A 17,190-nucleotide genomic window follows, 5' to 3' on the forward strand; every position below is an offset into this window, starting at 1 on the left:
AATAAATAAAATTTTAAATAGATAAATAAACTACTAAAATTTAAAAAGATAAATAAATAGATAAATAAATAAATAAAACAAAATAAATCATGTTATCACTTTTTAATGAGTATGTAATTTTTAATTTTAAATAAGGACAATTTTATCATAAGTTGTTCTGTACTACACAAGAATTTTTGTACTGTGGTTTTAGCAATACAAAAAATTAGGTAGTTGTGCTGTACTGATTGGGTAGTTTGTGTTGTACTCCCCTTCTATTTGTAAATCAAACACCCTGTGTTGTCCCTCAAAATTTTGCATATCAAACGGACCTAACTCTGCCCTATATATATATATATATATATATATATATATATATGTATGGTGACTCAACCAATATATATAATTAGATCTCGATGGAACATGCATTTCAATTTTGCTTGTGTTTTGGTATATTTTTTTTATAAATTAAAATCATATATAAATGATCTCATTTTTGGCTGACCATATGGTTACCGGTTACTCGGGGGTAAAATAATTTTTAAATATAAAATTTATTGTTAGTTATTAATTGAAAATATAAGTTTAATCACAAAGCATTTATTAATTTTAATAAAACCAAAATTAAGCCTGTCTTCAATGAAAAAACAAGTGATCTTTTTAGCACTTTTTGAAACGCATACAGGCAATACATAAGATCCAAAATGCATAACAGCTTCATCCATTTCTTGCCTATAGTTTCTAATCCGAAATCCCAACAAGAAGCACACCATTGATCAATTAACACTTAATTCATTGCTTGCTAAAGAAAGAATACAGAACAACAGATATCCAGAAGAAAAAAAAAATAAAGAAATTTACTGTTAGTTGTGAGCCATAGTATAGCTTGTTAAAAGGTGATAAGGAAACGCCTTCTTTCACAATAAACCACCAGACGAATCAGTACCATGATTCAAATAGAACAATTTCTCCAATACCACCCAAATGTTAGTTAGATACAACAGTCAGAAGATGCAGAATAAATGAAACATGCATATCCCCTTGAGAGTCATATTGTTTTCTTCCATGGCTTTATCAGCATAAAAAATGCTTCCTTATATCAAAATTATATCAGTAATCAACAGCTATACATTTTGGCGTAACCATATACCATATCCAGTAAGATACACTCAGTTGATCAGCATGCATATTAAAAAAGGTACCAAGTGGAACTGAAAAACACAGAACTTCATCCTCATGAGTTGATAAAGATCTAATAAAGGCAGAGAGGAGACCATGATGTTCTCCGTCGAATTCTCAAAAAAGCCACAGATATTGAACAGCCAGAATGAATAGCGCTATATAACAATAACAATGAGATTTACCCAAAAAAATTAAAAAAAGGTAAACCTACCAGTCAGCAAAATAGACCTAAAAAAAAAAAACACCTGGACGATTGAACAAAAGAAGATAACACCCAAATACAACAAATTAAACACCCAAAATGTTTCAGGCATTTAACTGAGGTATGATAGTTATAACAAAACAATGAACAGGAGGGAAAATGAAATATCAAATTTAAAAAAGCATTAGACTTAGGATTTGTCTGTTCTTAAGAAAAATTTATTCACTATACAGACTTGAGAATAATTAAGGATGCTGACAATCCATTTTAAATGTATAGGTATCTCCAAAAACTCAACAGTTATACTGCACCAGATGTTAGTTGTAGCTCACAGGCGATGTGGGCGACAATAAAGTAAAGCTTTGGCATCAAAAAAACATCAAGCACTGTTGCCCAATGAGCAGCTGTCTTCTCAAAAGCATAAGCTTGTGTTCTTGTATAGAAGTTAAGAAAAGTTGGTTGTGACATTAGTTATCCGAGTCTGATGGCAATTTCATGAGACTGTTCGACCATAGCATACAGACGCGATGTAAAGATTTTTCGCCCATTTCTCCTGCAAGAATATGAAAAGCATTCCTCTGTTAATGCCAAGGATATTACTTTGACGTACTAACCTAGTATACCATCAAAAGTAAACAAGATAGAATAAATAAGCCACCTTCACATGCTGACTTGGAAAAGCAGAAGTCCTAAGAGTCTCTTGTGTTTCATCTAATGGCTTCCTCCTGGGCACACTTAAGACGAAATGCAGCCTGGTCCCATGTTGCAGCTGTAGCAGTGATGCGATAACCACCGTCCCACCTTCGATGGATACCTTCGCTAGGGTATAAGAAGTCGAGTTCAACAACCTAAAGATCAGCAGAAAGAATCAGTAAAATATCATTATCCCCAGTTCTAAATTCTAATTCAATATATAACTTTGTTCACTCATGCTGAAACCTGATCAGTAAAGCCAGCATTTCGAGACATGACAACTCCCCATCTACTTCCAGCAGTGGCCATGGCAGTTACATAGAAACCCTCTCTCCATTTTTTGTTTATCCACTTAAAAGGAAAAGAATCACTGACTTTGTAAGATTGCTGAGCATACTGGGTACCTGGAGCAAAAAGTGAAAAAGGTTTTAGTGTAAGGAAAATTATAGCAAGCATCCATACCTTATTGAGATTCATGGCATTACCTTTAGACATCACCACCAAAGAGCTTCCATTGTTTGCCCCAGCTAAGGCACTAATGTAATAGTTTTTCTCCCATTGCTCCATTATCCATTCCTACAGGGAAAACCAGAAACACAAAAGACATTTATGCAAATTTTCAAATTTATAATCATGGTCTGGTTATAGATATATACATTCCAGAAAAATATAATAAGCTTGTGAAGAATTCATAATATAGGAATCCAAAACTTTAGTCACAAAAGAAACAAATGGAACACCAAAACTTTCCCCAGAGAGGATTATGCATGAGTACTCACTTTATGAAGAAAATTAGCTGACAGCTCATAAACTTGAGCAGTAAATCCAGTGCCCGCATCCATAATAAGTGCCCAAAGATTTGTGCAAGAAGCAACACAGCTGATAAAAAGACCGTCTTCATTCCCTTTCTCAATATGTTGTCCAAGTCTAGCATCAGCAACATTGTAGTGATACCTAAAGCATCAAAGAGAGATAAGTCACTTCCAGTCAGGTGAGGCCGCTCAATCTCGTTGTGTGATATGAAGCACACACCTTTGTTTCATAGGTCGCCGGGCATTATAGACACTAATCCATTGAGTCGCCGGCATCCCCATCCTAACCTTTTTCTTTGGTTGCTCATCATCCTCATCTTCCATCATCAACCGGCCTCTCTTTTGACCAACCTGATATATAAGCTGCAGCGTGTTTGACCATTAGTTTGTATCAAGACAAAATTTCATGACATGATGTGACACAGACATATGAAGCCCATAATTATACCTTTTGAGCACCATCAGTGTTGATTGGCCTTATGTCTGGGTTCGGGCCTACTATGCCATCAAAAAGAGAGATGCATTTGGCATAATTAGGTTCCTCATCAAACTTTAAGTTGACCACATACTCGACAAATTGTCTGAAAGGTTGTGGACAGAAACAACATAGGGAATCTGGGGAAGTGGCCATTTTCTTTTTGCAGACAAGAAATCCTTTATTTTCTCCCTATATACAAATAAGAAAGAACATGAGCCCAAAAGGAAAAAGAAGTTCAATAGGCCATGCACTGAAGGTGAAATGACCATACCTGGTATCCTTGCCAGGGTAGACGGCCACGAAGTAGAAAGACGAGTGTGTACGCAAGGGATTCTAAATCATCCCTCCTGCTTCCTGTTCTTCCTAAATGTGCATGGACGCTAGCATAACGTACTGTTCCCCTGAAAAATTCAAGTAATAATAGGTAAGCATAGCACAACAATCTCTAAGGAGGATTAGTCCAAAATGTGCAATTAAATCCTTTTTCTAGTAAAATAAGAAAAAGAATTGCAGGAGCACACCTGAAAACATCAGGCCGCTGATCATATTCAACATGCTGGCCGGTAGATGTGTCTTTCCACCTAGTGGCTGATATTCATGCGAGAAACAAATATTAAAAAGGAGGAAATGACATACCAGCAATTTACATATTAAATGAACTACAGCTGGTGGCCATTATTGCTCCATAAAATCTAGAAATTATTAATTACCTAAACCAAGATCAACAAGGAAGAGTTTTTTCTCTTCGGGCGTGCCAGGAGGACCAAGCAAGAAGTTCTCAGGCTTTACATCTCCATGAACATAACTGGGATATATAAGAGTTAGGAAATAAATTAACATATGACAGCAACAACATAATGAGAAAATAAATCAATCAGTAGAATAATTTCATTAACTAGAAATTACAATTAATATGCATATATACATAATTAGTAATTCATCAAAAACACAAACAAAAAACAAAAATACCCTTTAGAATGCATCTTCTCTAAAATGGATATTGCTTCAATAGCAATACAGGCAACCATTTCAATCGACATTCTGCACAAGACAGAAAGGTAGATTAATATCTCAGCGAAAAGCTTAGTAAGCATCAAACAAAAATAACATTCAGTTGGAAGCAACACTCACGTATGTGAATTATTATTCCAAACATCCCATAAGCTTGGCCCCAGCATATCCATAACCTGAATAATTATCAGTCATCAAGTATAATTCTTAGAACAAGAAGCATCATCTTGAAGCATAAACAAAACGATACTTGCAAAATGTTAGATTACCATAACATAATAGTCCCCTTGTCGACCCTTGTAATGCACACGTGGCACCCCATGAATACCACCAAGAGTACTAAATTTGGATAGACAATAAAAGACAACATTATCACAAACGACAAATGTAGAAAATGGAGATGATGACACAAATGACAATGAAATTACTCACTTGTAAACTTGCCATTCATAGGGAGGGCCATAATTGCAGCCTTTGCTGCTTCGATGCTCAAATTTTAAAGCCACCTTACAATCAATCATTGTGAGATTTATCAACACAAGGAAAAGAATTATGAGCTGAAATAAAAGTTCAACAACAAGCAAACCTCCACAGCACTGGGGCCAGTCATCCTATCATTTGCATTAGTAGGAGAAATTCGCTGACCAACATATACTTGTCCAAAACCACCTTTCCCTAGCTTCCTTTCAATCTTGTAAATGGGTGAATTGCCAATCTGAACCTGCACAAGCGACAAAGGACGAAACATCAAACAATGAATCTTAAGGGATCAAACGTATAGTCATTGTGGTTAAAGATTGAGAGGATAGATAAAGAAATAGAACAAAGGCTACTGGCCAGATATGCTCCATAAATGAAGGGTGAACACCACAACATTGTCAACAAATCTCCCTAAGAGATGAATACAAGCACGTATTATGTCTCAAGTATACACCTCAAATCAACAATTAGTTATTCCTCCTAGAAATCATGAACTGATGTTTGGATCAAGCTTAAAATACACTCTTTTCAAAGAAATAAAATCAAGCTTACAGATAAATTATTACAATTCCATGAACACAAATAAAGAGGGCATTCTACAACAACAAATAGAGAAGAACTAAATCAGAAAATGAAAATTTTCTTGAATATTATGGAGAACCAACTACCAGCAAAGAAAAATACAATCAGATAATCAGAAGCACAAGAAAATCAGCAACTGCATCTACTGAAACAAAAACGAGAAAACCTCAAGGACGGTAACAATCTCAACTAACTTCAAAAAAATATACAAAGAAAAAGGCAAACCTTCTCAGGGAGCGGAGCTGTGCTTCCTTCATCCTCCCCACCAGGGAGTTTATCGGCGCTCTTCGCACCGCTATCAAACTCATCCATTCTCTCCCCGACCCCTTCCCTATTCTCCTCCCCTCCACCAATCCCACCGATCTCCCCCACGCCCTCAGCAAGCCCAACCTCCTCCTTGGGCTCAACGACCACAATCTCCTCCGCGGGCTGCCGCCCCCTCGCTGGCGCCCTCCTCCTCCTATTGACCCCTGCGGCAGGCCTCTCGTTCTGGACTACGGGATTCGGCTGAGCCCGGCCCCGGCGCGATCCACTACGCAGCTCCGGCATCCTTCATCCATGGAGCCCCATGGCTCCGTCCATCCAAGAAAAGCTTCTCCACAGAATCCTATCTCTCAGGAGGAGAATCCTCAACGGTGCTCGTCCCCGAGGATCGTCGACGATCTCCGATCGCAGCAGCACGGGCTTAGAATCGAAGAGAAAGAAGCGATTTGAAGAGCGATTAGGGTTTCTCGGGTGGCGATCAAACAAATTGGGGATTTTGGGGGGGCTCGAGGGCTTCGGCTCTCGAGTTCTGGAAGCGATGTTGAGAAACAGGACGAAGATGCGCTGTGGATGCGTTTAGTGCGTCTTTAAAGAAATAGGGATGGGTATTATTGGAAATTTACAGTTACCTCAAGTTCGTCTCTTCTTTTTGCTAGAGAAAACTTATCCCGAGGCAAACAAACGGTCACCATCAAGGGGTTGATGAAAGTTAATTTTTATCTCAAGTTTTTTTATTAATTTTTAACTTTTGAATTAAAGCGGTAATCATAGTTTGGGCTGCAAGATTGATGAAGATTGAGTCATTGACCAGCCAAAAAACACTAGGTCTTACCTTCATGTTTTAAAAGATCTCTTTGACTTTTTAAAGGTTTTTAATTTTAAAAAAAGACTTGGCTTGAATTATTAAAGAAAGAAAAAAAATCTTCAATAAGAAAAAGACTTGGTTCAAGCTAATATTATTATTTTTCTATTTAAATTATTAAGGAAATTAATAGAATTCCTTTTTTTGAGGGGACCTTTTTCCAAGTGGACTTGGTTGGTATATCCTGCCTCCGTGTTTGATCGCTTGACATAAGAATCTGGGCATTTCTCTAGAGGTCACCAGAAAGAAGAATCAAGAATCTTCAAAAATATTAACATAAGTTTTTTTTTTTTTTAACCCAAGTGTTGTACAGTACTGATGCTCTAACTATTCAAGGTTATCATACTTTTCATTTAAGTCTCACCATATACCACAAGTTAATTTTCTCATCAATAATTACAGTCATTGGATATGCACTGATGTTTGTAATTATTTTGAAAGTTAAAAGAATGGAGATATTGGAAAATATACATCAGAAAACCCAAAAGTTAGAACATCACTGTGGTACTTATACAGTTATACTATGAGGAAATGCCATCTGATGCTGGACTGGGGACCAAGTATTTGCCGGTATTTGGCCGTTTGACGACAATTTACAACAAGCTTGAATTCTTAAGACCCATTGAAGCTGCAAGCTCTCTCGAGGCAAAATCGTCTGCTTGTTCCTGCAGAAATCAACATAAAGTAAATGAATTGTAGTTAAAGTGCAAGTAAATGAAACTGATACTGATCTCACCTACATCAGGAGCAAGACTAGTGCATGCCTAATTAGAAACGAATGATTTTTAGCTATAAATTTCTTGCCCAAACGGAAAAATCAAAATGGCAAAGGTAATCCTAGTTGCAATGATTCAAGTTTTCCTAATAATCATTAACATATGAATGTATGCGCACGTGCAGTGTGTACTATTTTTTTTTTTTTTATTTCTGCATAGTTAGCCCTACTTCAGTTTGTTTCTGAATGTATCAAATGATTTCATTAAAAAAGAATGATCTGTTGAAGAATGGTTGAGACCAGAAAATGATTATAGTTTCATTTTATGAACAAAGTATACCTGAAGACGATGCAACAAATACATCAAGAAGAAATGCACAAAGACCTGCATCAAAAAGATAGTTATATAAAGAAACACTTCAAATGTCCTCTATGGGCATGTTTCAGAATAAATGGTGATGAAAATCCTAACCAGATAAAAGAGTACAATCAGTCGAGCAATTGGATACCGCCACAGAAATCTAGTTGCCCTAACAGCTCCTGAGTCCAAAAGCTTAGCAGCTTTTTGCAACTGAGAGATATAAGGACCTTTTTGTCAGAATTGTGCAGCAGGTAAGCATAAAAACAAGTAGGGATTGTGGAGTATCACCTGAACATTGGCTGCAGCCATATGTCTATTATGCAAGGGGAGAGGCCTGTCGGACAATAATCAGTACTAAAGCAAATCAAAAAAACACCAACAGTTATTTTTTGCACATGAGCTTGACAGGAGGAAAAAAGGGTGAACACAGAACGAAATATAAATATTGTGTCTCAGCAATAGTATCAATCTGATGTTTGGACATAACAGAACCATAGGACATAGTTCTCTGCAGTGCATATATGAGGCACAGTGCTCCACATAAATCTTTATATGAGTCACATCTATCTGTGCTTTTTTCTTTTCTTTGGAACACTTTGACCAAATGTTTTAAAAGATGCAGTATGAAATAAATACATGGCACCATATCAAGGTGAGCAAACCGAAACCATAATGAATAAATTAATAAAATGTCCAAGACAAAAAATTTTAAGGGAAAAGTACTCATACTCAAGAGCTTTTAAATCAGTGTCTTCCTCCCATACAGAAGATGATCGACGGTAAGCTCTACTTCTTTCTGCTTCAGCCTACCCATTAGAAGTCCAATAATTATGACACAGTACAAGTCTCAAAAGATCAAAGATGAAGAACAAGTGAGCTAGCTCCTAAATACTAAAAAGAAACCACAATAGCTAAAAGCACAAACCTGTGCATCTTGAAGCCGTTTTGCCTCTTTCTCTAGTTGGAACTCTGCAGCAGCCTTTTCACTGGCCATGGCTTCTAGCTGTGTTTGCTTGTGATACTAAAATAATCATATTGAGATGTCAGACAAGTTTATTAAATAATTTAATCTACATCATCTTTTTCACCTTTTGAAAGTATAAATATGTATTAGCAAATATGTGCATACCAATAAATCAGTCAGCTCTCTGTATCGTTTCTCTAACTCAATGTGTTCCTGCAAGAAATATACCATGAATAAGAATCCAGTTTTAGAACAGGATTTAAGGTAAAACAACATACATCAATACACATTGTTTCATACCAAAAAGGAATTCCTTTACATCCCACAAAAATGAAGGAAGAAATGTACAACAACAAACACCTAAACATTACATCTAAGTACCTTTCAGTTCATCATAATATTTGTATTGGTCGGTTTATAAAATCGCCATCAGCACTCAGGAACCCAGTATTAAATTTGCTAGTTAGGCTTTAATTGTTCCAGAAATATTCTAACAATGCATTCTAAATTATATTTCTACTTGGGTAATAAGGTTGCAAATTCAACCACACAAGGGTGCCACTGTCATGTCAGAGAGGTACAATAAAATGGAAGATACATATTCCCGACAAAAAATCACATGGAATGGAACTATCAATTCTGGCAGGTAATACTCCCATATGGAAAAGCTTAGTGCAAAAAATCTTGCCCACAACAAAAAATGAGATTCATCATAACTAGAAACCAGAGTTAAATAAATGAAACATGAGATGATCTCTTATTAACAATGAAATGGAGGCAACATTAACATGCCTGACGTGAATAATGTTCGGCATCCCTTTTCATTCCAGCCATTTCCACCCTCATCTTTTGTAGCTCAACCTGCCAAACCGGAAAAAAAAAATTGTAAATTAAAATGCTTTGTCATAATCATCATCATATCATCAGTATCACAAGATTTGCATCAATAAAGTTAAACCAAAATCACGAACTATCACAGGTGAAAAAAATATATCTTGGCCAGGAACAGGTGCATGGTCAGTAATTATCTAAACGTTTCCTTATTCAAGAAAATTATTTCAACAAATCCAGTTAATGCACAGGACAGAATCATTGCCTCCATAGAAGAGATCTTGCTCTCCGCATCCCTTTGGCCTTGACGTGCACGCTCCACCTCTTCCTGCCATGCCTGCATCTAAATTTTTGAAGACAAGAAACAGGGATCAACTTGAAAGTAAATCCGGAAAAATGTAATGGTATCATGAATTAGCAAAATAACATATCTGGTCCTCCCTACAAGGTAAAATCAATTGATTTTTAAAGCTCACTGCCTTCATAATAGGTAGCAGTGACATTCTTTTAGAACCACAAAACTCGTTAACTAAAATAGCAAAACCTTGCCACTTCAAGGTAGGCAACTAAAAAGTACTTTTTATGAGTAAAAAAATCAATGATTGAGGTCAGACAAATGACGGAAAATAAGAAAAGTCAAGATATGTGTAGAAGTGTAGCTCATAAATGAAAGTTAATGTCCAGAACAATAAACAGCTAGCACTTGAAAAGAAGAAATGTGTCCGACAAGCTTGGAACTCACAAAGATTCATATTAATTAAAGTTGCTATTGACATGAAAAGTTAGGACAAACTACAGTGTGATTGTGTCTCCACCTGAAGGATCTGACTAGCTTCTTCAGATGTCTTCTTCTGCCCACGACGAGAACGAACTTCCAATTCCTCCAGTTTCTGGGTCAGAGATGAGTTTTCAACCTGATACAGTATAGTGATTAGTAGATGAATATGAACCACAGAGTCAGTTTTCTGTTGTTGCAAAGGCAAGTAAAAAGGAAGCATCTTACCTCAAGCAAAGCAAGTTTATGTTCAAGATCCATTGCCCTAGATTGGCTGTCATCTGCTGCTCTCTGAAAATAAACTAACCTCAAAAATTAACCACATATCCTCCAAAGAGAATGAGGGCAAGCAAAACTTTTGCACACAAATAAGCAGCAAGACTGACAGTAGTATCAAATGTCTTAGAACATGGATGTCCAAACCCCAAACCAAATCAGCCATTTAATTCTACGATGCACATATGAAGACATATGGAAGAATAGCAGAACAAGGATTTGCTTAGGAGCATTAATAGAAGACCCAGCAAGGAAATCAAAGTCAAAGACCACATGCAGCAAGTGCCTAGAAGTTAAGAGTATCTCTACTGGAAGAACTGAACAAGCATGAAAAAGGTTGAGATATCAATGGTGGGGATTCAATCATAAGCCAGAACATGGGAAGTGAAATCATAAAGAATATCATGAACACAGTAACTCATGACTGAACATCGTCATGATATCGCTTTCCAAGACCAAGACTGATGACCAAATAAAATAATCAAAATAGAAAAGGGCTCCATGAACACATGTGAAAACTCTTTAGGTTGTAAATATTTGTGCACGAACAGAAATATGTAAGCCTCCTCCTGATTATCCCTCATTGACTTTCAACAAATTTGGGATATTATTAAGCTCTTCCAAGAAAATTTCCATGAGAATTATCTGTAACTTGGAAAGCTGAACTCCCTATATGGCACCTAATATATAATACTATCTTGACCTGGATTCGTGCAAGAGCATTGGACGCTTCAAGGGCTCGATGTTCCAGTTCAACTTCTCTTTCCACTGCTGCCTGCCAATACAAAGAAAATTATAAACAAGAAATTTCAGAGGAAAGAGAAGAGTTGATCGTTCCAAAGAATCACCATTTTCGTGGCATTATGTGCAGCTCGCTCTTCTTCAGCTCGACGCTCTGCAGAAGAAAGCTCTTCTCGTAAAGCCTGTTTTTTTTAATAAAAAAAAAAAAAGGGATTCATCATGAGCTTCCAAAATTGGTCAGGTCAAAGGTATAGAAATTGATAAGCACTCATAAAAACAGGTCATTAAAACCTGCATCATCCGAGTTTCAGTTAGCTCTCGGCTCCTCATAATCTCCTCCATATTAACCTGGTTCAGGATTAAAAATATAACCATCAGTGGATGTGGTTCGATAGCTATCAAGGATATTTGCTAAGAAATAAAATATATTTGATATAAATAATCCAACCTAGACATGGCCCTGAACTAAACATAACGCACAATAAAAGAACTTGACTGTTAATAATAATACCTGTAAAGATGTGGCCTTTCCTTCAGATGCAGAAGCTTGTTTCTTCAGAACTTCAAGTGAGTTCACAAGAGCATCAATTTCAGAGTTTTTCACAGCCAAAGCCTCAGACATACTTGATTCTGCTCGAGCTGCTTCTGACTTAAATGCGGATAGTTCTTGTTGAAGCTGCTTTATGCGAACTTCATACGAATTACAAAGTTCTCTCTGCCAAGCAATTATAAACAGTAACATGTCACTGACGAACAGTTGGTTCAATGGCCAACATAAGAGACATTAGCTAAGGTTGTCTTCATCAGATTACCTCTGCAACAAGAAGTTCCTCCAACTGTGCATTCTCTGCTTTGTACTCTTGAAGGCGAGATGAGAGCCCAGCACAAACCTATCAAATTGAAAGGACTGCATTTATTGGTCAAGAGCGAAAAAGTGGGCAAAGCAAAGAAAAAACTGAAGTAAAATAAGTCAACCAAGAAAAAAGTGGGGCCTTTACTACTGAAACTGGGGCAAGCTTCTTCTAAATATCACTTATGGCTGGACAGAAAAAACTAATGAATAATAGTTAAGGCAAACTTTTCCTCTATGCCTAAGTGCATTTCCAACACTTGCTCCGCAAGTGCTACTGGACAACAGCACAGGGTTCACAAATCTGAGACTTAAGGTCTTCAAAAGTCACCTTGTAAGGCACATCTATATTTTACATTTTAAAATCAACATGATGTCTTCTGCTTCTTTCAAGTTGAGTACACCCGATTTCACAACCAATTTTCAAAACAAAAGACATGATTAGCTACTCTCACAATGCTAGCTAGTTCATACACAAATAGAGCGCACCCAACTTAAGTTAGGTAGTACAACTCATCACGAAATTGAACAGGCCACAGTAGGCATAATCTCCAGACCCACCCATCAACCTTTTTCTCTTTTTCATGGTGAACATCTAATGAGAACACATAACCCAGGAAAAAATCAAAATTATTTCAATAAGTAATTGATTCTTATAAATATTGCAGGTCCTTATCATGTTCCAATAAATTGTGCATCTTGGATGAAGTTAACATTTGATAACTTTGCTCTCTTAAAAACAAGATAGCTATTCACTGCATGTCACTGACCATAAAGTAATGTATATCAGAGACTAAATCATGAAAACATTAAAGACAACAGCTTTAGTCCATGGCTGAATTCCTCAAGCTTGGCAAGTTCATCTTACGCAATAGTTTTAGTATTTTCTTTAAGGTATTCTACTCCAGTCTCAGGATATTTTACAAAAACAAGCTTCTTTATGCCTACCTTATCTATTGATAGACCTTTAGGGAGACAAAAATAAACAAAGAAATAAATAATAATCAGATTGAGCGCAAGGAGAGCTTATTACTCTGGCTAATCTAGCTTCTTTCGACTGACCAGTAGACTTTGTACTCTGCAGTAGTCCCTGAGCCTGCAAAGCAATCATTCCCTAACCATGAGAGAGACAAAGGGTCTACTTGCATCTGTATGCTCATGTCGAGGATTTCAGATGCAAATCATTCCCAAGACAGTATCTTATATCAACACAGTATACCTCATCAAGTTGTTCTTGAATTTTCATGGTGGAAGCATTAATCTTATTCTCAAAAGGCTTCATCTTCTGTGAAGGGTCTGGCAATGGATCTCTATCAATTTTTTTGGTGCTGCCAGTGATCTCGCTTTTCACTGTTGCAGATTCCAGTTCACCTTGGTCAACCAGCATAGATGCATCCTTATCAGCAGAATCAACTTTAAGTTCAGTATCTTGGGAAAGATCGCCAACAATATTGTCATCTCCATTGCCTACAAATGGCTTTTCCAACCTATCATTTGAGTTTAAATCAGAGGCATCATCAATAGTAGAGGAAGTTGTGATCTCATTGCCATTGTCTGTAACTGGAACCTCTGTCAAATTGGCAGCTTCATCATCACCTTTCTCATTTTGAGCTTCTTCCAAAGGAACATCAGAAGCTTCTATATTCTCCTTACTAGTTTCAGATAGTGGATCTGTGCTCACTTCAGCAATAATATCAGCATTAGCAACCACAGCATTTTCAGATGGAGGAATCTCAGATTTTTCACGGTTTACAGATGGAACCAATAGTTGTACACTTTCCTCCTTTCCAGGTTTGATATTTTTTGGAATGCCATTACTAGAAACTCTTGAGTGACCCTGTGAGACAAATTACAAGACTATGAGACAAGATGATTGTCGACTAAAGTAAAAGAAAAAGCACATAACATGAAGTATGTCCAGAAGTCCACTGACAGACAACCTTCTCCTTCGCTCGTACTCCTCTGGCTGGAGCCTCATGACCAGTAGATCCTTGTCAATTGCAAGATAAAACAAATATTACACATAAGTCATAGACATTATTTTGTTTAATAAGACACTGTAATACAGACAGGACTGTTATGCATATAAAATTTTACTAAATGCATAACAAGTAAATAAGTGCCACCATGCTAGATGCCTAGAGTAGAATTTGTACCTGATGGTTGTGTGCCAGACTGCTCATCTGACAACTCACTCACAACAAGTTTTGCTCTTCTATCCACAACTTCCAGCAAGTCTAAAAGAAACAATTAACCAATTAGGATATTCACAATACAGGGTAATCTATGTTGCATTAAGGAGTAAAAGTGTTACACAAAAAATTAGTTGTAAGATCAAAGCATATGAAGAATGGGAGCCACAGTACATGGGGATTTTGTAAAGTTTTTTTCATCATGCAAGCCTCCTAACTCTTTTGGTAATAAACAGGCAAGCCTCATCATAGTAAGATAGGACCTTCCATAAAACATTTTGGCAATGCAGGTTTTATCTTTTAAGGCGAATGACATATATAACTAAGCTCCATTATACAAAATCATCAGCTTCTGCATCAATGCTATTCCTGCTGCAAGCTGGGCACATAATACTTTTCAAATTCACAAAATTTTTAACACACTCTACAACACCGCATCTGTGAGGGTTTTTTCCACTTGATAAGGTGCAACAAAGTAAATCAGGCATGGCAAATCCTAACATCCCAATGAGCTACCCAAATTAAATGGAAAATTATCAAAAAACAATCCAATGGCGAACCAAATTTAGCATCAATTCACAAGATTAAAACTTAATCCAACTCAACCTGACAACAAAACACATTGAATAACAATGCCAAGATCCACAGAATACAGCAACAAATCTATCAATTTAAATCCCAGTTAAAAGCGAGTAAAAAAAAAAAAACCAAATGCCGATAAGCGCTAGAATCACACAATCAAGAACATTAATAAAAAAAAAATAAGAAAACAAAAACACAAGAGAGATCCAACTCTCCATTCACCGATCCACAGATGCGGACGAGATCATCAGCAAAGAAGATTCAGATCACTGGTTCTCAGAGAAGAAAAGAGGAAGGAGAGGGGGAGAATACCTTCAGCGACCTTAAGCCAAGAAGCCATGGGGATTGGAGACCCTTGGCCGGAGATTGGGGAGGAGGGATCGAAGGCGAAGGCTGGGAATCGGAGATCTTCAGAGAAGAAAGTGGTTGAACGCGTTCATCAATTGAGTTCGCTTCTGAGCTTCGATGTGTTAAGTGCCAGCCCAACAACCTTATTAATTGGGCATGTTGTTGTTGTTGAGCCCATTCCCACAGCCTTTGGAAGTGGGCTTATGGACCCATTATAAGCTTGATTTTTTTTTCCCTCCATTTATACTGCAAAAATTTTATGAGTTTTTTTAAAAATATTAAAAAATAAAAATGAAAATGACTTAATTACATAAAGAATGCCTTGTTTGGGCATTAGATTCTTATGTACCAAAAATAATAATAATAATAATAATAATAAAGGATGCTTTGGATCCAACAGTAGTGAATGTGTGCATTATAAATACAAGTAGACAATGATGGCACCCAAGAAATAATTGTCGTGAAAAATCATGAGTTAATCAACTAACTGCCTTAGTTAGAGGGTTGATATTAGGTGTAGTCTCTCTTAATAATGAAAGTTAATCAATCAAGTGTCTTTGTTGAGCTAATATTAGATATTAGTAATGCTACTCTCACCGATTTGATTGCCATAACTTGCTTCCTGATTGACGTGGATGACCACTTGTCTCACCCACTCATTCTCTCTCCTAAAAATATAATTCTACTATCTCATGGGCTGAAAAGCAACTCTCCATTACTCCTCTCCATCACAATCTGAAAAAGCAACTCTCCACTATTTGAAGAAAAAGAATAAGGCTCACCGGAGAAACAAACGGTAGTCGAGTAGAGCTCCTCCATCGTCACCGACCACCTCTCACCCACAAGTTGAAAAGCAAATCTACGGACCACTATTTGAAGAAGAAGAAGAAGAAGAAGAAGAAGAAGAAGGCATCAAAGAGAACCCCTAATCTCGGAGGCTCGCCGGAGAAGAAAAACAGTAGTAGAAGAGATATGAAGTAGCCACCATCATCACCGACCACCTCCAACACAAGAGTTCCGATAGCGACCATTGGCGAACACATTGTTGCCAAGTTCAATGGTTATGTATTAAATGGTTAGGACTGTTATACAGGTGAACATGATGTGAATTTTGCAAGGGAAATCCAACTCCCAGCTTCATCTTATGGTTTTTGTCTCAGAATGAATCCTTTAAGTGAAGCATCACATTAATTGGCTTTGAATCCATTATTTTATTCAAATGGATGGCCTTTTTATCATAATTGAGCTGTGTTAGATGATGAAAATCTCTACATAATTTGTTTCCTGGATGCGTTAACGTTTTTTGATCTGTTTGGAGTAGAGGAATTGGCATTTGATTTATGTGGATGCCATTGAACTTTTTCATGTTAGAATTTGTGCATTTTATGATCTGGACTAATTTAAAAATTGATATTGATTAGCTGCTAGATCTGTTTTACTCCATTGAACTCAAAATGTTACTTTGATCTCAACTATGGTTGCTAATGCTCCTTGCATTTGTTTCAATGTTAACTTAGTTGTGGTTGCTAATTTGGATTTCATTTCATGGTTTGTGTGTAGGTTGATAAATTTATTGTAGTTTATTTTTCACATTTATTACACCTAAGATAACTAGATCTATGGTTTGCACTTCTAATTAATTATTAAAAATATGTGGAAAATGATAGAAAAAGATCAGGCAACCACAAAGCAGCAGAAAAATGTGGCTTACATAATAATCAAAGAAGTATTTCTCCATAAGTGAAGCAAATTAATGGAATGATGGCCAACTAAATTTAACAAGGATTTATGGGTTGTTGTTGCTTTCCTTCAAACCCAAATACAATCACTCACCATCCATATAACCCCATTTACAAGTATTTCTCCAATGTGAAGCAAATCAATGAAATGATGGCCAACTAAATTTAACAAGGATTTCAGGAGATGTTTGTGTGATTATCAATGCTCGTCGGATTAGGCTGACAAGGTGACAATGATGGCTCTCTTCAGCTGCCCTTTTTTCTCCGTTGA

At 36.7% G+C, this 17,190-nt stretch overlaps 2 protein-coding genes across 4 annotated transcripts; both read right to left on the reverse strand.

Annotated features, from left to right (window-relative positions):
- Window positions 1–1,507: 1,507 nt before the first annotated feature.
- Window positions 1,508–6,250, reverse strand: LOC120251604 (casein kinase 1-like protein HD16). Its single transcript, XM_039260181.1, is given in 17 exon segments — window positions 1,508–1,916; window positions 2,022–2,108; window positions 2,110–2,211; window positions 2,303–2,460; window positions 2,542–2,632; window positions 2,836–3,010; window positions 3,089–3,231; window positions 3,317–3,535; window positions 3,618–3,747; window positions 3,868–3,934; window positions 4,057–4,151; window positions 4,316–4,387; window positions 4,478–4,533; window positions 4,627–4,696; window positions 4,790–4,863; window positions 4,944–5,078; window positions 5,645–6,250. Coding segments are annotated over 17 exon segments (2,058 nt in total). The 5' UTR covers window positions 5,969–6,250; the 3' UTR covers window positions 1,508–1,856.
- Window positions 6,251–7,027: 777 nt separating this feature from the next.
- LOC120251656 (golgin-84) lies at window positions 7,028–15,284 on the reverse strand. 3 transcript variants are annotated; one of them, XR_005533468.1, is made up of 21 exons: window positions 15,145–15,284; window positions 14,215–14,295; window positions 13,999–14,048; window positions 13,278–13,895; window positions 13,092–13,154; window positions 12,021–12,098; window positions 11,720–11,923; window positions 11,500–11,556; window positions 11,316–11,390; window positions 11,171–11,242; window positions 10,420–10,482; window positions 10,232–10,330; window positions 9,682–9,759; window positions 9,378–9,446; window positions 8,751–8,798; window positions 8,547–8,642; window positions 8,351–8,427; window positions 7,910–7,975; window positions 7,733–7,831; window positions 7,601–7,645; window positions 7,028–7,210 (listed from the first exon to the last, which is right to left on the reverse strand). XR_005533468.1 is itself a non-coding variant. In XM_039260257.1 (21 exons), exons 1-21 carry the CDS (start codon window positions 15,170–15,172, stop codon window positions 7,139–7,141), a joined length of 2,118 nt encoding a protein of 705 aa, XP_039116191.1. In that variant the 5' UTR covers window positions 15,173–15,284; the 3' UTR covers window positions 7,028–7,138. The 3 variants fall into 3 exon arrangements, 2 of the variants coding, with proteins under 2 accessions (XP_039116191.1, XP_039116192.1); XM_039260257.1 differs by having other exon boundaries at window positions 7,910–7,955; XM_039260258.1 differs by having other exon boundaries at window positions 7,910–7,955; window positions 13,992–14,048.
- Between the last annotated feature and the right edge of the window lie 1,906 nt (window positions 15,285–17,190).

Source organism: Dioscorea cayenensis, chromosome 20 (genome assembly GCF_009730915.1).
Source record: "Dioscorea cayenensis subsp. rotundata cultivar TDr96_F1 chromosome 20, TDr96_F1_v2_PseudoChromosome.rev07_lg8_w22 25.fasta, whole genome shotgun sequence".
In the NCBI taxonomy this organism is placed as follows: domain Eukaryota; kingdom Viridiplantae; phylum Streptophyta; class Magnoliopsida; order Dioscoreales; family Dioscoreaceae; genus Dioscorea; species Dioscorea cayenensis.